The sequence below is a fragment of the Larus michahellis genome, chromosome 2 (genome assembly GCF_964199755.1).
Source record: "Larus michahellis chromosome 2, bLarMic1.1, whole genome shotgun sequence".
In the NCBI taxonomy this organism is placed as follows: domain Eukaryota; kingdom Metazoa; phylum Chordata; class Aves; order Charadriiformes; family Laridae; genus Larus; species Larus michahellis.
In genome coordinates, this window is record NC_133897.1 from 18,304,261 (window position 1) to 18,325,670 (window position 21,410).

At 36.5% G+C, this 21,410-nt stretch overlaps 1 protein-coding gene across 9 annotated transcripts in view; it reads left to right on the forward strand.

Annotated features, from left to right (window-relative positions):
- MPP7 (MAGUK p55 scaffold protein 7) overlaps positions 1-21,410 on the forward strand; it is a 156,395-nt gene that overhangs the window by 37,960 nt on the left and 97,025 nt on the right. For all 9 annotated transcript variants that reach the window (XM_074574387.1, XM_074574395.1, XM_074574388.1 and 6 more), the window contains 2 exons: positions 4,017-4,183; positions 17,365-17,483. In XM_074574387.1, coding sequence (XP_074430488.1) covers positions 4,147-4,183; positions 17,365-17,483 — 156 coding nt within the window. In that variant the 5' untranslated portion in view covers positions 4,017-4,146. The remainder of the gene's footprint in view (positions 1-4,016; positions 4,184-17,364; positions 17,484-21,410) is intronic.

Here is a 21,410-nt window from a genome sequence, read left to right on the forward strand (position 1 = left end):
CTTTTTAAATGTGAAGAAAATAAATTTATATTCATTAAAGTGCCAAAAATATTAAGTAACTTGTAAAATAACCTTTTAGAAATAAATATTATGCAGTTCATTGAGGTTTGGATGGGGAGTCAAAGGTAGAACCAAATCTTGATGCATGCTGTCTCCAAATGCATGATTTGAATCCTTTACCTACCTCATCTCTTGTAGAAAAATGAACTTGACTAAAATAAAATGTATGCGTGACTAATGGTGTCACTTCCATTCCAAAGCAATAGAGGATGCTAGAAAGAAGTTACTAAAGCTAAAAATGTGTGGAAGAGTGTTCATCTTGGCACTGTTCGACTGGCTCCAACCCTGCTATTTTATCTGATCTGCCTAGAACTGTCCATCGTTACTAGTCTTCCTGTAGTGACAACATGGGTCATCAGGGACAAGATTTATCCCCTCATTCTTAGGTAAGGGGCCTCTCTTATTTGTGGCATATGCAGAAAAACGGTTCCCTGGGAGAGGTGTAATTTGAGGATTTTGCAGTTTTGGAAGTCGTTCCCCGGAGGCTTCTGCCCTGCTCCTGGCTATTTATAACTGGGGGGGTTTGGCACCCCGGTAAATTCTGTCACCTTAATAAGCCTGGCGGCGAAGCAAACTAGAACGGCGTCTGGCGTGGTGGATGTGCTTGTGCAGCGTGCGGGAGCCGTTGGAAGGCAGGGAAACCTCGCTCTTCCTCTCACAGACATCTAGTTTGGGGTTTTATTTAATACCAATTCAAGCAGAAAGCCCTAGAAATAGAACCGTCATTCATTATGCAAGTAAATACAGGCAGAAATAACTAAAACGTAGTTTACTGTTAAATTTTAGTTAGTTATTTCATTTTATATTGTTGTGATCAAAAGCAGAAATGGTTGACGTTGGAACCTTTCGAGGCGCTCCTCTCCACAGCTGGGCAGTCCGGTGAGGCGCGGCCGGGCCGGGTCCCGGTGAGGCGCGGCCGGGCCGGGTCCCGGTGAGGCGCGGCCGGGCCGGGTCCCGGTGAGGCGCGGCCGGGCCGGGTCCCGGTGAGGCGCGGCCGGGCCCGGCCCGGCGCCCCCCGCCGCCGCTAGGTGTCAGGCGCCGCGCACGGCCGCGGGGCCGGTGGAAAGTGCCCGGCGTGTGAGGGGCCTGCGCGGCTCTCGCTGTTTCCACACGGCGGGTGCCAGCAGAACCCGATACGGTGTGATATATAGAAGCAAGGTACGAGTGGAATAATGAAATTTCAAAAATAAGCCCTTTTTAGAGGCTGGTTGTAACAGTCCTGCTGGGTATTGTAAATGCCTCAGGTGCACTTGATACTGCTGTTATGTTCCTGGCGTTGGCTTCTAATTTTTATGGAAAGATGGATTGAACTTCAATTTAAGAATATTCGGTAATCCCTCTCAGGACATACTGTAACAGCTGGTATTTCTGTGTTGCAGCAAATCGATTCCATACAGCAGTCAGCAATGCCTATGGCTGGGCTCCGGCAAAAACTTCCAAAGCATTTTAAATAGAGTGAGCCAAAGAAAATAACATCATCACTGCAAAAATGTAGCTTAATTTGCAAGTTAGAAAAAAAAAAATAAATCCCTGTTCTATTCCAGCAAAATATTAAGCATTTTACTGGTAAGGATTTCATCAGGTCATTTATTTTTCATTAATATATATTTAGGATCTAGTGGGAATAACTTTGTGCCGTATATAAGTTTCTTAAATAATAATGAGCTTGAATTTTTTTAATATTGAATGATTTACCGTGAAATAAAGAAAAATAAAGAAACCATCGAGTTTAAATACATGACATGTACGTAGATCAACAAGACATTCCACATTTCGCAGTGAACTTTTTAAGGGACCTGAATTTCTATTTAATAATAATGCACCTTTAATGAGAATGCCTTGCCTGTTTGGGTTGGTTTTTTTTTTAATAAACAAAAGTACTTTAAGCTGCATATAAATCTAAGATGCCCTATTAATAGTAAATCATTTTATTTTAACCAGTTTCTTACATGCCTGAAAACTAAAAATGCCTCCATCCTTCGTACGGCTGTAGTCGTGTGCTCACACTAGGGACTGTAAGTGAGCTTAGAACATGACTTCTTCTTTATGGCGCTTATGTGTTAAAAAGAAAACAAGCAGAATTAATGCAAAGTGAATATATTCCTTCTTAATTGGTACAGCGTGTCCTTGGCCACGATGTTTCTATTTTTTCTCTTTTTTTTTTTCTATTAAACTGCACCCTGGCTAGCTTTGCATATCGATGTTTTACAACTTTGTCATCATAAGATGAGCTTTCAGTCTGAAATAATTAACTTTCCTATGTCTTTTAAATTTTAAGTTAATGGATTTTGTGCTGATTTGATGAATGTCAAATTATTTTTCTGGAAGTTGATGCTTTTTTAGTGAAAACTCACTTTTTTTTCTTCACCACAAACTTTTATAACTAAGAAAACCTCAAAACCCTAATAAAACAATCTTAATAGATAGGTCTTTAAGTTCTACTTGATCCTTTTCATCATAGAAGTTATCCAGGGCTGTAACTTCTGCTGTATTTGCTGCCTTAAAAAAAAAAAAAAAAAGCAGGTTCACTGGAGTTTGAAAGCTGACATGCAAAATCTTTCTTCGGGTAAACACTTCGGGGAGAAAAAAAAAAGAACTTAAAGATGCCAAACTGTTTAAACTATAGGCTTGTGCCTAGGGACGAGTTAACAACTAGCTTATATCTAATTGATTTAAAACTTACTAAACAAAATCTTGTGGGTGGCCCTTAATATGTTGCAGTACTTTTAGCAAAGTGGGGATTTCTTTGGTGAAAAACAAAATTTTGAACAGCATACAGTGTTTACAGCACCTGTATGTTACTCTTCCACAAGACTGTTGCCAAGTACAAATGTGTCCAAAAAATGCACTTTCAGAGCCAAGATGACTTCAAAAGTCATTCTGATTAATATGAATGTGTTTAAAAAAAATACAAAACAACAAAAACCAAACTGGCAGCAGCAGCAAAATGTTCTTCTGTTTGTTTATTTTTTTATGCTAAAGCAGAACTATGCTGCTTGCTTTGTTCAAGGAAATCTGGAGAAAACCCGTTTTCTGTTAGCTTCTACTTCTCCCTCTTCCTTTCTTCTGCCTGCAAACACATCAGACCCCATCCCTGCTATTAGTAAACATTTCCAGTCTTAACTCTGAATTTCTTTTCACAAGTTTGTGTTCCAGTTTCATATTTTAACGTACTTGAATTTAAATATATTCACTTATACTTGAAATTGGTTTTTACTTTTGTTATATTTGCTCTCAATTTTCTTCAATGACTTTTTAAAAGAAAGACACAAAACTGAGTATCAGTAGGCCTGTGCAATAATTAAAAAATGTGTCTTAAAAAAATACTGACTTTGTAGTAATGAATTACAGAAAGATTCCTTAATGTCGTCTGCATGATAATAGCTCCATCAACTTCACAAATCAAACTGCTATTTACCTTAGAGAAGTGTTTGCCCAGTCCTGCTTTTTACAACTTTAGTTAAAATTCAGATTATATTTCCAGATTACAAATAAAAGTTGCATGTCAGATCTTAAATGAACTGAAAACAAATAAAAGGAGGTTAAGTAGAAACATTCAATAAATTACCATGTGAGTAAGCAATTATTTTTTTTTTCTGTGATAAGTAGTAGCAAAATTTGAGTGACTTAAATTATTCATTGTTTTAATAAAGTAGCCCTAGACTTTATTTCCAAAATACCCAATGTGCTGGAGTTAAAGAGTATAATTTACATGAGAGAAATGTGTTAAATTATTTTTACAGCAGAATGGGATTATAGGCTAGACTGAAGAAAACAAAACTTGTTTCACCCGGGCAAAAAAATATCTTAACAGTCATAAATAAATGCAAAGCACTTTGTTTTGAGAGTCTTAAATCAAAAACTTGTTTTGTGATAATGACTGGATTTGGTTAGCTGCAGTAATTTACAGTTTAACAATATTCTTAATTGTAAAATTCTGTTGCTGTTCTTTCTAGGAGAAACCGGGAGATAGCATAAATCTTCGTAGACAACTTGGCTGCAAGCAGTTACTCTGAAATTAACTTCTGCCTTCTGGCTGCAGAGCGCTAGTCTGACGGTCCTGCGTGATACTCTGCAGACTAAATCATGCCAGCGTTATCAGCTGGATCTGGAAGTGACACAGGTATGCAAGCCAGGGAGGACTGCATGCTTCCTCCAGATCTTATTTGTTAAGTCTACGGTCTCTATTTCAAGAAATCATCAAATAAGATAATTAATTATGGTCTCAACAGATGCTTAATTTAACACTTTAAACATAACCTTTTCTCCCTGAAGTTAATTTAGATACATGAAACACAACAGGTAAAATAAATTCATTTTTAAAAGTCCCACCATCATCATCTTCCTTTCCATCCCCAACCCCCCGAAAACAACAACTCCAAACAGATATTATATATGGATCTGAAGAACTTGGATTCGCCTCTAAGCATGGTTCCTACAATGTTAACTTGAAAAAGTAGGAGGGGAAAAAAAAGATGATATCATACATGCCTTAATATTTGCAGCAGTCTAGACTATCCCCTCTGTGAGTTACATTTATCAGTGGAGTTATTTCTGAACACAGACTATTTAGTTTTGACACTTCTTTAACAAATTAGGAGAAGAAAAATACCGTCTGAAGTTCTCTTCCTTCCCTTGCCTTCCATGTCAGAGTCCAGTTCCTGTCACTGACTGCAGGCAGTGGGAGTACAGATATGTAGCTTTCCATAGTTTTCACCTTCTTTGTTGCAATATTAGGCTATATTCAAAGGTTAAATCTCATCTTGCTGTTGTGCGTGCATTCTCTTTGTCTGACAATATTTTTGTCCCTTTTTTAGTTAGTATTTTTGCTTGAGGGTGTTTGGTAAATAGGTGATCTGGCTGAGGTTACAGTACGAAGATCCCTGCTTTCCACCCCAATGCTTGTTATTCTAGATCACATAGATTTATACAGCAGGATTTTGAAAACAAAGCGTGAGATTTCAAGTCAGGAAACAAAAAAATACGTATGTAAGAAGCTGCATTTGATTCTTATTTTAAACAGACTGAACAGTGCAGTGATTTTTTTTTTTTTCCACACCTCAGGTCTGTGCAAAATTTCTCTTAGATTAAAATATTAATCTTTAGAGTTGTGGGTGTGTGTTTACTTATTTATTTATTCATTACCATGGGGAGGGAGGGTTGTGTTTGTTTTTATTTGCTTTGTCTCCCTATTCCTGTGCTTAAGGGATTTGACTATTAGCTTGCCAAACCCTACCTCTACACACCTGTCTCTTTTCCTCCTTGCCCCATGGAAATAAGTGCAGTTGAAGCTGCTCAGCGTGCTAAAGGTGAATTTTGGAAGACTTATCAGGGTCTCCTCTGAGCTGATTTTCCATTCTGGATCTTTGCTTTCTTCATCACGCAACCTTTTGTGTCCTTCCAAAATGTGCCTTAATTTTTTTCTTATTATTACTTGGCCAAATGCTTTCTGACGTTTCAGAAGTCTCAACAACATGTTGAGATGAACAGCAGGGGGATATGTGATGACTGGTGCCTGATGCTGACAACTTTGCTTGTTTTATTGTTTAAGGAATGGTAACATGTCCAAAAATAATAGTCATGGACATTCCCTGAATAGAGAAAGAAAAGGTCTCCAAAAAGTGGGGAAAAAATTGTAATTCTTAAATTGTGTATGTTAAAACGTCTCTAGAAACATGTTTTATTGTTCTATTCAATGCATGTGATGCATTAAAAATGCATCTTTAATATTTAACCCAAATACACCTTTAATAATTATGGTGTGTGGTAATGCTCAGTTATCTCTATTCTCTCAGGCAATCTGTATTAAAATGTGATATGCACCATTAATGTCTTACTGTTAAATGATACTGCTTTTAAAATCCAACTTGTTTTCTGCTGCAAGTTGTAAATTGTTTCTTTAAATAAAAATTGGCATTTGGAAGGAAAAGAGAATTATTTTCTTCCAGTTTCTTTATGGTATTTCCTAATAGGGATGATAGGTATTTAAGTATTTTTTGAATAATTACATCAAACTGTGCTTTCTGTCCTGGTTATAATACAGGTGGTTTCTAGTCAGAGCCCCGCTTTTCTGTTATTACCATCTGTCTGAAATTAAAAAAAAAAAAGAGAAGCACAAAAAAAAATTTGGATTTTCTTACTTGTGTTGTTCCTTGGTGGGTGGACTAGTTTTTCTCTTGCCTTGCCTGCATAAACCCGTGTAATGAGTTGAAACTGCTGTAGTCCATGAGAAGACTATCTGGGATGCTGTAGAGTTAGCAAGTCACTTACTGGGGACATAACAAAAATGCACTTCTAGGGTAGAGATGCCACTTCATTTAGTCTGTCTGCTGAGACCGTTTTATTAGTGCATTCAAACAAAACCCTGACCTAGCTTATTTTTGTTGCTGTTGTATCCTGGTGAAGTAAAAATAAACCTGGATTTAAAAATGAGCGAAAGAATTCATTGAGGACTAGTAAATAGAAACGTATCATCTGTGAATATCAGAAAGTTGCCAAGTCATGAACTACTGGAAACTCGGACACTAGTATGGAAGCATTGATGATTTTTTTTTTTTCTATATAGTCTTAGGCATCAGACCACTGTCAAACGCAGGATAGTGTTCATGATGTGCCATATTTGATCAGCCTGAAGGTTGACCTTCTTGTATTAATTTTACATTGCTTTTACTTTGTCAACAGACTTTTTATTAGGGATGTCACCATGTCCTTGCAGCTGCTTTCTTCATATACTTACACCACGTTTTAACCTGTATGTTCTGAACACAGACCATGCCTTTTAAATCTGTTTTGAGAGGCATTTACCAGACTTTAAACTGTGATAAATTAAAAGCATGGCTACAATATTTTCAGTCTTTTGTTTAAAACATTTGTTTTAATTAATTTAGATTCATCAAATGACTTTGAAATTAATTTTGTACCTTACCAGTCTGATCTGGCTTCTTAACTTTAAGACAGAGAAGGGCTTATGTGTACACGTGTCTTTCTTTTCCACTCTCCCTTAGCCATTTAGAAGCTCTATTTTTATATAATAATAATCAAAATTATTTGTTGTTTATAACACGTGCATGATCGTGCTCCTCCCTTAAGGTTTATAGTCCTGTCAGTGTCAGGTCAAAGTTATCTTAAAGCGACTATCTTGAATGGAAGGCTGAGCTCCTGCCTGAGGCTGCATCCGAAGCTTTAAATATTTTCTGTGTTGCAAAGGTCTGCTTGAACTCTGTGTGCAAGCCCATCAAATAGAGTTTGAAGACTGAGCAAGACTTGCACTTTTGCAGGTAAAGCAAGTCTGCAAGATCTGGCATTCACTTATCTAATATATTTAGGAAGATTTAAGTTTCCAGAGCTGGCTTCACAGTAGTTGATGGCAGCTTCGTTGCTGACTTTGGTAGAGCCAAGATGACATCATTATGCTTTAAGTGTTGTTTTAGTGTGAAAAACATCATAAAATTGGTACAGATTTCTTTCCTTTCAGCCCTGTATCAAGCTTGCTCAGCTGACGAGTTTGAAAATGCTTTTCTGTTTGTCCTTAAAAACTACTGCACAAATGTGCAAAGCAGACTTTGTGTTTTTGATTCATGTATTGTCAGCAGGAAAATCATATTTATGAGACAAGTTTGGCCACCAAGTAAAACTGTGTGAGATTGCTTAACTATAATGAAAGGCAGAAGCAGTTCATGAATTTGCATATTGTAAATTATAGAAAGAAAAAAATGCACGGGGCTTGTATTAGTTTTTTCTTGAATACGTATAGGAGCTAATGCTGTGCCAGATAGTGGAGTTTGTTCAGTATTACAAGCCTGTAAAACTGAATACATGTTAGTTTTTTAAATAAAAAAAAAAACCCAACACATTTGTTACTAACCAAATTTTAAGTTCATGTGGCCTTTAAAATAGTCCTTGTTTTGGTGTTTTCTTTTCTGTTTTGTATCACACAAAATAAAGATATGAAATTTGTTCTAAATGTTGGGTATTTTTCCAGACAACATTTTTAGTAGTGTATTCTGTGATTCTTTAAAAATTATCTTGATCTCTGAAGCTGCATGCTGTTGATGTGCATATATTGAATACTGGTAGAAATATTTTGCTAGAATATTATGTTGATATGGTAGTTCCATAGTCCATATGGATTATCTCCCAGTGAAATGAGACCACTGCAATCAATGCGAAGTTCAAAGATGATTTGCAGTCATCTGAACACCGAAAGATGCTATCCTTGCTTTAACTGTTTTCATATAGATGTATTCCCTTTATTTAATACTGATGCATTTTAATCAACTTGCCAGTTTTAACATAATCTCTTCTAAGAATGATTGATAATGAAAAGGATAAAAAGGTGGAGAGAAAAAAAAGAAATGGTAACACGAAGAAAAAGCTGAGCAGTTGGCTGAGCTGCGAGGGGGACATCACAAACATTTGTAGAGCAGGACAAATTAAGCTAAAGTGGCTAAAGATTTTAGCCTTCTAAATCAGTTTTCAGGACAAGGAGGGAGACAGAAATCAGGGAGTTCTTTTTTTACAGACTGTTTAAAAAAATGTAATAACATAAAATGGTGGCCAAAGATCTGGATTCGTTGTTATGAGATGAAGAGAAGGGGAATTTAGGAGAACAACGAAGGAAAGATTTCTGGGAGTAGCTCTTCCGTTGGAGGCTGCCAGGGTGAAGGCTTGCCGGGCGACTGAATGCTGCTCCAAGCTGCCTCTGCTTCCCCGCGGATGTGTCACAGTGGAAACGGAGCAGAGGGAAAGCCTCCACTCACCTGCTTCCCACTGTCCCTTACCACTTGGGCAAAGATGTGCCACAGTAAGTGGAGTATCAAAATGCCTTTGCCTGCATCATGATTTCAAGGCTACTTCAATTTTTCACCGCACTGAAATTCACAGATATGGCTAGATTTTCATGAAAACTGATACACTAGCAAAATTTATACTGAATTAATAAATAGAGCCAATATTTTACAGTGCATTCTTGAATTCTCCCCATCTCCAGCTGCCAGAGGCATTAAATGTCTTGTAGGCTAATGTTAATATGAAAGATTTGGGAAAGTATGAGACGTATGGCTACCTTTAATTGCTATCAGATTTAATTTTTAAAAATATAACTTGCTGGTGTTGGAAAGGGTATTTATTTTTGGTATCGACATACTTAGGGTGACTGTTGGAAAACTTGTTCAAAGTAGAATGAAATTTCTCTAAACTGTTCTGTTTGGGTTAATATTTTATATTATGCTAGGCTGATTCAGCAGTGTGGAATCAGAAAATGTGTGCAATTATATTTACTGATGTTAAACTCTTTAAAACTGTTACAGTTCTTGGACACAAACTTAAATTCAAATGGTCTGGCAGCTGCAACAATTTTTACTCAATTTTTTTCTTTTTTTTTTGGTGAGCAACGTGTAGTTTTGTGGTAAATTTGAAAGTGCAGCAGCCTATGTTGTTTCTAACCAGAGGCTTAAGTGTATAGCTACATTTGTTGAACCAAAAGCGGTAATTACAGGAATGGTTGACAGTTCCTAGTGATGCCAGATGTCCTTTGGACTACTGTGCTCTATGGCACAAGTGTAGCTGCGCCAGCACCCAGGTTAGCCAGCAGAGTGTATGTATTGTGTGCATTTATTGTGAGATGAAAGGTTCTGTGGCTTCTTAGCCCAACATCAGGTCAAGTATTGGCTGATTTAATAAAACTAAAGCTGTTAATCTGAGGGAAATTTAGTACTACTAAGACGCAGTGAGAAGCTTCCCTGCCTGCAGTTCATTGCCTGCTGTGGAAGACAGCAGTTCAAATATGATTTTGTTTTCAAAATAACACATTGGTTTAACAAACAAACAAACAAAAACCACCTAAGTGCAGCATATTAATCTTAGGGATAAACTATGAAATGGTTTAATAATATCAGACAGTTTAATTTTCTAAACTTGTTTTCAAGATAAGATGATGATGTACCTGACTCTTGAAACTTTTGTATATTCCTATATAACTCTATAGACTTGTATATCAAGTGAATGTGTCTGTATGCATATATGACTGACTGATGTAATGGCATAACTTGAGTGTTAAACTTGAAACTCAGTCATACGGTGAGACACAGTACTGAAAGAATATGCATGTTTTTGGGCATCAGTACTGCCTAGGATTGTAGGACTTTTTCTTATACTCTCAAGACGTAGTAAGAACGGTTGAGATACATGGTAATCAACTGACGTTTCCAGTAGTTTTAGGCATAACTGAGTTGAAAATAGTCTTGGCTTCTGTTGTTAGAAGTCTTTATTCAGTCTCTTAATGAAATATTATGTCCTCCTTGGCCACATTTAGTATTCCTCGCTACCCCTCCTCAGTTCCAAGGCTCTTAACCTTGCAAACTGTGACTAACAAGTTAAACATGGCGAGTGTGCCCAGTGACATCCTAGTGCTGGAATGAGTTCTTTCCTGCCTGCCTGCCAGGTCATTGCTATTGGCTCCTCTAGTGTTGATGAAGATCTAGATAGAAATAGACTCACCAAGCTGATGCCTGTACAAAGGACCAGTCAATTAGTCAAGGTTATTCAAGGTGTCGTAGTATAGAGGCTTTGTTGGAGGAGCCAAGAATTTTCAAAAAAAAAACCAAACGACCATTAGATCTTTGTATGGGCTTTCCACAAGCTGCTTATGGATTTGTGCTTGATAGGTCACTTTAAATCATTTTTATGTATGTGTTATTCTTGCAGATAATAGGAGAGCTTTTGAATACTTAGGTAAGTACGTGTTATTTTTGCAGATAATAGGAGAGCTTTTGAATACTCAAGAAAGTACATTTTATGAACTTTAAAAGTATCCTTGTTGACACAGTGTCTAGTAAGTATGTTTTGAGGGGTTTTGATTTTGAAGCAGCATTCATGAGCCATACGAGCAAGAACTCTGCAGCAACAGTCTTGTCCTGTATGAATGCAAATAGGGATCAACTATTTTAACTTGCATCAGAACGTAATGGTATGTAGTATGCTAAATCTGAAATACACATGTTGAGACAAATCCTAAAAGACCAATAACTGTTTCAAACAACCGCGGATTCTTTAGCTCTGGGAGCCAAGTTCCAAAACTGAAGACTTTTCCATTTTGAAGGAAATAATATTATTAAAAGTGGTGGGCTTAAATGATTGCTCGCTTTCTACATTTTCTGTCATAACGTTGTTTTAAGGTGGGTTAACAAATTACTGTAGCTTGGAGGAATAAAAATTAGGTACAACTTTTAAGTTAAAAGACTGTATTGCCCTTAGTGAGTATGTAGTCTTGTTCTTTGAGTACACTTACAGCAAAATTCTTGTTTTCGTTAGGAAAAAAAATAGAACATTGACATTTCAATTGCTGTTCCATCTGTAAGGATTTCAGCATTTTACTTCTTTTGTGAATTAACAAATAAATCAAAACAGATTTTTTTTTTTTTTCCCAAAGATGTTGATCACTTGCATGTCATGATTATCTGGTTACTTGGCATCCTGTACCTTTGAAAATTAGATTAATCTTTTTTTAAATGTTAAACTGCGAAATTTAAAAAAAGGTACATGCTGGAATGAGTTAATCACTCTGGTTCTGCAGAGAAAAATTGTGAGTCTTTAACTTTTTGCAGTGTCAGGAAGCCCGTATATTCAGTGGAATTACTTAAGAGAACATAAAAAAGAACTATTTGTAGCACATAAAATTGAGCACATAGTGGTCTTTTTACAACTGGAGTCTGATAGGACGGTGTGGTGCGTCTGTCCTAATGCAGATGTGTACTGCATATGTTTTTATTTGAACCTGTGCATAAATACTGATCTCAAACTTCAGAAGGAAATAATTTTCAATATTTGGTGTTAGTGACTGATTTTATTATGCAGCAGCAAAGATGTCAGAATGAGTGTTTCTACTGCAATGCTGTTTGCTCTTGTGTAAGGCAAGTGTCGTCTGAGCCTTTATAGAACTGTAAAGTGCAGTTCAAATGTGAAAAAATGTCAGCTTGTTATAAATGGCAGCAAATGGTGCTGATTATTTTACCTTTGACAAAGTGGAAAATTTAAAGGTTGGTGTGTCCCATTTTATTAATACAATAAAATTTTACAGTGTTGTTCTGGGCTTAGATATATGTTCTTTAGTGTTTATTATCCCTCAGTTACTGTAAAAATTTTTGATTCGAAGTCTGGCATGATTGTTCAGAATGCTAATTCAGGAAATTAATTAACATATGAAAGCAAATGCACATCCATTTGTCTCTATTTCTTTCTTTACGCTAACCAAAACAAAGTTGGTGTTTTCTTGTAATATGCAAGAGTGATGGAACGCAGAGACCATATTTTTTTATCATTTAGCACTAGTTTATAGCTTCCACAGACTTGTCCTAATAATGAAGCTATGAAGGATATGACAAGAATGGTGATATTAAATTTCTCTAGACTAACAGTAAATTTTTCCATTCTGATGTCAAGAATGTAGAGCATCTGGAATCTGCAGTGCGAGTGGTTCAGTACGGGAACACTTTCATCGGTTGCTTGGCCATTTATTCTCCTCCTAGGAACAAGCAGTCTTCTATAGAATATAACACTATGAAGGAAGCAATTTTCTAGAACTGGAAAAATCCTTTATGTCCCGTTGTTTCTGATTTAAAAGCTTTCCATTGCTGCTTAGTCTTAAATATTATTGCATGTGCAAATTTAGCATACAGATTTTAAAATTGGAATTGCCGTTATTATTATACACTCTGTTCTTCAGATTGAATAAAACTAAATTGTATTAATTAAGTTTAGGAAAAGGTGAAGGTATGCTGAAGACAGGAATTGTTTAAGTGTGTTAAAAAAAAAAAAAAAACCAACAAAAAAAACCCCATTACCTTTTTAAGCAGGGATGGTGCTGAGTTTTCAAACATAGCTGGATTTTCCCTTGAAATTATTTCCTTAGTCCAAGCTGGCAGAATGCTACAAGCCTTATTCTGCAGCCATTTTATCTTACTTGCTCTTGCCACTAGTCCGAAACCTTCAGAGTAGTTTCTCTGTCATGACAAGCTGTTGTAAATTTTAGTTTTAGGTTATGTATGTGTATTTAGATTATCTACGTGCATATAGTTTATATGGACTGTTTCTCTAGGCAAGATTATCTAGTCATTGGTTTTTAATTCCCTGAGTATCTTTTCGTGGCTGAACTAAATTTCATTAAAAGTGTATTGTATGTCCAGTATTAATTTATTACTTTCAATTTTTTTTTTATTCTTGAATCAGGTAGTTAGATTTAATAGACTATATATTCACCTTCAAACACCCCCCTCCCCTTTCCACTCTTACAAGAGTTTTATAGTAGTATTATGTGCAGTGCTTGTCTCCTTTTATTAATATTCCCATGCTACAGGCTTTTCCTTACTTGACAAACAGTATTAAATACTGTACCTAATTTATATAATGTGAATATATTTCATATATAGCTGCATACCAATATCTAACGTTGACTCCAATTACTGCCACTGGATTATGTGATCTTGTTTAATCTAGAAAGGCCCTTTTTCCTCCTCTGTTTCAATGATTTGGGAGAGGCCAGAGATGATGACATTGTGATCTGTTGTTGATTTGTAGGACCGACCGGACTCACTTGACCTCTTATAACTGCAAAATAGTCTTACATCTCCCTGTTTAAGCTCATTGTTAATTTTTTTTTTTATGCATGCTCAGGTCTTCTGGGACCTTTGAATAAATGATCTGCTTTTTAAAATTAAAGTAAATGTGTTTTTCTTGTGTAAGTCATGTTTACTGGATTTTGACACCTGAAGTATTTTGATACTAGAAAATCCCAGTGGCCGTATGATTCCTTTTAAATGTGAAAGCTGGTTAAATTTAGGCAAACTAGGCTGAAAAAAATTACAAGAACCTGAATAGAATAGCAACAGTGTATAAAAAAAGCAAATTGTTTTTTTTTTTTTTTCAACATCTTTACAGTGTTGCCAATATCAGGCATTAAAAAAACAGGATTTTGGTTTTGGCTTTTCATCTTTTTTTTTTTTTTTTTTTAAACACCACTTCTAGACACTTTTTAAAAGCTTTTTTTGTGTGTTTGTTTAAATTGTGGACATATTTGAAAAAAAGTGTGAAAGTACTTTTTTTAATAGGAGGTCTATGCATGTCATATGCCTCAAGGAGGTGGGACTTTATGAGAAATATCAAATTGAGACCAAGAGCACAACTGAGGCTTGTCAGCCATGTGCTTACAACAGTAGTATTCAGCTCTGATATATCTCATTCCATGGCTTATGTGGTGAACATGCGTTTTTAATTTACAAAACAGTTCATCTGAATATAGGGGGTATACCTATGGCCTTTTTAAAAGTTAATTTCTGTTTTTAGAAGTGATTGAAAGTGTTCAGCGTAGCATCACTTCAGTCTTCAGAATTGCAACTGAAAAGATTAAAACAAAAATCTAGTTTCAACAGCCTGACAGAACTAAAACCAGTGAGAAACTTGCGTTGATTTCAGGGGCCTTTGGCTCTGGCTTACAGAACCACCTGAGATACTAGTTAGTTTTGCAGGAGGTTCGAGGCTGGGCTGGAGCAGTCTCTGCTGTTCAACTCGGATGGCTTCTCTTGCTGTGTGGCAGCATCTCTGTACATGTGATATCTGTGATACCTTAGAGGGCTGCAGAGATTTGAGCTACTGCCCAAAGAAAGATGGACGTTGGAAAGGTGGATATGACAAGCTATCAGATCTGGTAATTTAAATTAGGCCAATATGTAGTTGCCAGTGTAGTGGTTTCAACTTCGTTGCCAGTTTACAGTAACTTCACAAATTATTTTGTCCCTGTCCCTATCACAAAAGCACTTTCTTTTAAATCCCATTTGCTAGTAAAGTCATATGCCAGCCACACTTTTCACTGTTTCTTCACACTGCAATGAATAAGAACAACACACTTCGTGTTACTGAGACACAAATAAAATGCGACGTTTTAGTTGGAGGGGTGTGTGTGTGTAAAAGATCCACATACTGTTTTTCTTAAAAAAGGCATTGGAGAAAACCAGTTAGAATCTGTCTAATTTTCTCCACTTCCCCAGGGGAGTTGCGCAGATTGGGTGCATTGCTGTTGAAGCTATCAGGAGCGCACTAGGGACATGGACACACGTTTCCCTCGAAGGGGCAATCCAGGGCTATATGGATAAGTAAAGCCCACAGACACTTTTGAGCTGGATGTGGAAACCTTAATGTCTGTAAGCACCCATAGGGTTTGTCAGTCTTGGAGGGCTGGTAGGCGGCATTTTTCTCTGGGAGTTCTGTGCATAAAACCTAAGTCTCATTATAGGCAGATTCAGTCTCACCCTGTGTCACTACTGTAATAGTTAATCCATCAGGAAACATGAACTTTCATTTTATTTTTCCTGGGGATTTAATTATCAAAGCTTTGAGGAACAAGTTACAAGGACAGAATAGTTTTATAGTAGATTATATGTGAAATTTGAGCAGATCTGATGGATCAAGGAAAAGAAAGCTTACTCTGTTATACATTTCTTATTTGAAGGGAGTGGCTGAAGTTAATATTTTCTTTCTTCTGAATGGCACATGTGAATTGTTCCTGAGCAGTTATGCCACAGTGTAAGCTTACACTGAACTTTCTATTCAATTTTCTAACAACCTTCAGGTTATTCTGAGGTAAATGTATTTGCAGTAACAAAAGTGGCTATGTGCAGAAATATAAGGCTGAGTGTAAAGAAATTTTTTTTTAATTTTCTAAATTAAAATGTTTAGAAGCATATATTGCTTGGTAAACATAACTGGTTTTTTAAGTGCTGAAGTTCTAATAGTCAGAAAAGTCGGAGTTGAGAGTCTCATTCAAACCACTGTTCTCTGTGTGTCGGCTCAATCACTGACTGTGTCTTGCTAGGCAAGGCTCAGCATTCTTTTTTTGCCCATGCAAAATTGTAGTGGTTTGAGTTGTATTCTCTTGTTGCGTTATTTCAGAAGCATAAACAAGAGCAGGTTTAAATAAGAGAAAGATGCTAAGAGAAATGATTGTCAACCACCAAAAATGCTTGGACCACAAAAAGAATGTATCTGGAAAGAACTTTTTTTCCCCAGAATATTTTACTGAAAGGCAGTGAAAGGACAGAAATGTTAAATAGTTGGATCCGAAGGGTGCTGTATGTAATTTTGAAAGGGATGTGTAGTGCCTGGAAAGGTTTTGGAATTATGTTTACTAATAAGTATTCTAAATCATAAGTTTTAGGGAGATAATAGGCATAATAACGACAGGTAACCTGTAACTTACAACAATGTTCTTTACCAGTAGAATATCTTGTAAATCTGTCCTTGTGATGAACAGCAGCACTTACTCAGACTAAAAATAATAGCAGGACCGTGTATCTTGGATCCCAAGAGAGTATTGGTGTTTTTGTAGACAGCAGACAGGAAAAAAAGGCATTTTGTCCTTTTTACCCCAAGTAATCCCACTGGAAAATTAAACATGTGCTATGAATTGATATCAACTCATGCCAGGTTACCTCCCTAAAGAGGGCTGCAGCAAACACTGTTGCTACATTTCTTGGACAGCAGTTTGATGGCCTGTGTGCATGATGGATATTTTATGCTGTATGCTACCGTGGAACAGTGCGCTACTGTCTGCCCTTTGGAGACCGCTGCTGAGGTGTGCCACAAATAACCGGGAACAGCAATTGCTTTAACCCTATGGAGAATCTCAAATACCTGCAAATTAAAAATGTTACTGAAATATTTCTGTGTGTGTGTGCCTGGGAAAACTGTGTTGGTTTTATTTTTTAAGATTTAATCCTGCAAAACAGAGTCGTTCCTTTTGTCTTGCTGTGGATTCCTACTGAACACGGGATAAAAAAAATATTAAGCAATATATTAGCAAGAAATATTTAGAGAAACCACGAACCTTTTTTTAATGGACCACCCTATCCAGTTTCTGTTCTTTTAAGGAAGTTTTTCCTATTCATGACTCATTTCACTCTTTGGCTAACATCAAGGGAAATGGAATAACGATTAAGCAAAGGAATGTATGTTTTTTTCTGGTTTTGTCCTTTTTTCAAAACCTTTATGAATTTTCTGCATAACCTTGTGTAAATATATATGGATGTAGAAGCTTGACAACTGTGACAAGGTAAAAAGTACACTGCTAATACTTGCCTCTCAGTAATTTTTTTAAAATGTTCCTTTTGGTTCTACAAGTTAATGTTATGCTGGATACTCTAGACTCCCTATTCAGTTAAAAAGACATGCTCCAGGCAGCCAATTACACAGAACTGTTAAGTGAAATTAATGAGATCACCCCCAGATTACACTTTGTGTTTTATTTTCATTTTATAGGTCTGTACGAGCTGCTGGCTGCATTGCCAGCCCAGCTGCAGCCACATGTGGACAGCCAGGAAGACCTGACCTTCCTCTGGGATATGTTTGGTGAAAAAAGCCTTCATTCACTGGTGAAGGTAAACCACATTTAAGTCAGATTTTCTTTGAGAAGAGCATATGGAAAAATGTTTTGAGCGCCATCTAGTAAACCAGTGATCAAACTGTTGCTCAGTGAAAACAAAACAGCCTTGTTTTAACTCTGTTTCTGTCAGGGGTGGAAGTTGTTAAATAAGATTCTACCAAAAATACATAGATGATTTCATTTAAGAGTGATGTTTTGGCAGTGTAATGCTAATGCAGCAAACATATGTTGTTTGCCCTTGTTTAGCAAAAAAGAGTATGAAATAGTAGCAGGAAATCTGAGACTTCTTTATGGTCAACATTCAAGACCTGGAGTTTAGCTTAAATAAATAAATGTTCACAGCAAAAATTAGAAGGAATATATTTTCTGAGGTCAAGTATGGCAACAGTTCAGTAGCCACATTAATTTAAAATAATTTCCTTTAACAAAGTCAACTGAAATTCTAGTAAGCTGTTTCTTTTATTGGCTTGCCTCCATTTAAAATTGTGTTTTGCACATAAATATGTTGGACTAAAGTACGACCTAAAATAAGTTTGGAAGAATATTTGAGTAAAGTGTCCTGCTATGAAAATGATCAGCAACAAGAAATCAAAGCATGCCATGGGAGTATGCAGAGCTACCCTGATAATGTTAAAATTGCTTATAGCAGAAAAACGGGACCAATCAGCTGGTTAGAAATGTTCCACTCCTACAAAATGGTAAGTATGTCTTCAGTCTCCGGTACAGAGCTAATTCATGCTGGAAGGAAATTCTGAGGTCTCAAATGAGTCAGTAGGTGGTAGTAACCCATGCCGTGAATATATCCAGACTCACACATAATTGAGCAGAATTTGTTATCCTTGTCAAGTCATTGATCTAGAAGAAGCTTAAAATTGGGATTATTTCAGTGTAGGTTTCAAGAGCCACCTTTTTCCATTTCTTTCAACTATCTTATTCTGAAAAGGATGTAATAGTGTCGATACTTGGCCAAAATTATTTGCAAATTAGCTGAGAATTTACATATAAAATAAACAGAAGTACTCTCTGGTAGTTGATGCACAGAAGTAACAAACCGAGGAACAGTGCTTGGAAATACTCACTTAAAGAAATTCATCAAAGTTTCTGAAGCCCAGTGATTTCCAGACTCCATACGGCTTTGCTGCAGCAGTCTGTTAAGGTAGCTAAGAACATCACTGAAAGGGGAACACTGGTTTTGATTCTCATATAGGCTGACAGTGGTGTATCTAAGTGTTTCTAAGCAAAGTGTTAGATCAGTAGCTAAGTCACTTTTCTTTCTGGATTGGGAGTTAGAGAAGGCTGGCTTGAAAATAAGTGTCGATCTGCGAAGCATTGAAATTTTAACGTTTGCTCTAATTTTCTATTGAGGCAAAACCTAAATCTTTTCAAACATGTTCATCCACTCCCTTTTGCCCCTTCCCTCCAAAGAAGACAAAGGCGCACAACAGCAACTAGTTTACTTCACCTTGAATACACTCTCAGTTTGGAAAAATTGGCGTTTCTAGTTGCATGCCCTAGTTACCCTGTTGTTTGTTATTGCAGGGTGGATTGGTCTTTCTGATTTTAACAAGAAAGAATTCATGAGAAAGCTTTCTGGAGGCAGATAGAAATTTTTTGGGATCAGTGAATTGTCACTTTATTGCAATTACAATAAGAAGGCATTGAAGTATTCCAACTATCTTTATTATTTATCTTGTTGGTTTTAGGTCCAAGTATTAAATGTAACTCTGACCCTGTTAACAATTCTTTTAATGTCCTGTTAAGTCTCTTACTATCTTAAAATAGACTTAATTCTTGAAACTGCATCTTTCGTGTTCATTAGTTGCAGTTCTTTAGTACCCCATACTAATTTCATTCAAACGATGGTTTTTTAATTATAAGAATTGAGACTATTAAGAGCATCTGGTCTGACCCAGTGCATGTGCCAGGCTATTGAACATCACCTTTTGATTTCTGTGGTGTAAGGCATGAAGAGCTTTCAAAAGTTTATCTAGTTCATATCCCTGCCGCAAGATGGGCTTAACTGTATTTGAAACTCATGGTATTTGTTTGACCTTTAACACATTTTTTTAGAAGGATTATTCGGTATCCTATCAAGTTTCAGAGAAGGCAGTTCCATAGCCTTTTTGGAAAAGAGCTGTAAGAGCAGAAGAATGAACGCCATCTGCCATAGTTTTTCCCTGTTACAAGGCTTCAAAAGTGCCAAATCTTTCTTTCTGGGTTCTGGTGTCTTATTTGAAAGACAGTTTTTCCTAGCAATAACTTCTTAAAGTCAACTGTACTTGCAAAGACAAATGTTTTTAATTCCTCAGGCAGAGAATGATGACAGATATTTTGTAATAAAAAAGAAAAAGAAAAGCACGAGCTTAGAGCCAAGGATGTTGCGATCCTGGTGTCGCTTTTGGAAGAAAATGAGCATAGTTATACTACTAATTTGGTACTAATATTTCTCTATTTCAGATAGACATACCGCTTAATAAAAATTTGTAAGCTGATCTTCTTATCTAACTGTTTAATAATTTCAAATATTTTCTAAGTTATAAAATGGATTAAATACTCCAAATTGCTCGAAAAGTTTAAGTATAAAATGAACTTTCTACTTTTTCTACAGATATTTTATGGGTATTTAATTGTCATAGCGTTTTCTGTATGGTTGTATACTGTGGCATATGGTTTACTATTCTGTCTCTCTTAATATTGAAAAGAAAGAAAAAAGGAAAAAAAGAAAAGCTCCAAACCTTGTCTTAGAGTTCTCTTCATTCAGTGTTGTTGGACAGAAATCTCTTTGTGAACTTGGACCAGCCTGAGCTGTTCTAAGAAGTCAGAAATGGAAAAGTTGTATTAGATCATCCAGTCCATTTCCCTGCAAATACTGGATTGTTCTCTACAGTACATTCCTATTGTAGTAAGTAAAACCATCAAAAACTGCTGCAACTGTTCTTGCTATCCCTTTTCTCAATAAAGGAATCTGTTGATTAGATTTTGCTTTGCAAAGTATAAAGAAGAGGGAACCCACAACCATTGTTGACAGTTTGGAAGAGAAAACTGGCTCTGGACAGTTGAATGTTTAAAATTTGTTTCTGCTTCCCTCAATTTGTTACTTCCTTGTCTTATTACATGACTCTCTTAAGTTCTACCAAAAATCTTCAGCCATCTCATTACTTTTTATATAGCTGAGATCCCAGTATTCTGTAGAGATTTATAGAAAAGAAACATGAAGAGATGATCCTTCAGGGTAATTATAAGCACTAACGTCGCTGAAACCTGAAATAGTACACATGTGCTCTGCTTGGGTTTTTTTAGAGGAACAGAAGGGATAAATAAAGATCTGTTCTAACTACTCTTTTAGCTTATTTTTAGAGGAGCTGCAAGAATTTCCATGTGCGTTTGCTTGCTGTTAGCGCACTGGACACGTTTTACTGCTTGTCTGTTTAGCTCCAGGATGAAGCTTCTTGCGCTGTCGCCTTAAACATTTCTGGTTGTGGATGTAATGCTGAAGAATTGACTAAGCTTATCTGTTGGGCTGCGACTGAAGTATTTCTTAACCAATTGCAGTTCACTGATTGATTTTTGGCTAGCTCAGAGCATGCACAGTTCTTCAGCCAGTACCGTACTTCGCATTATGAAAAAGAAGCCCCAGTAAGTGGTGTTGCTGTTCCTCTTGATAGGGAAGTTTGTACATCCAAAAAGTAGTATATGGCACTGGAAAAGAAAATAACTACTGCAAAAGTAAGGAAGATTTGATAAATCTAGTCTGATTTTATTGTAACTGCATAGTATTTTGGTAGCTGGTCCTGCAAAACCTTAATTTGTGCTAATTTTCTATTAGTTTCACCTGGGTATGACTTGGCTTGAAGTCTGAGAAATTCTTTTGTATGTGCTAATTTTTGCCATGTCAATGGCATAACAGCCATCGTCTCCAAAA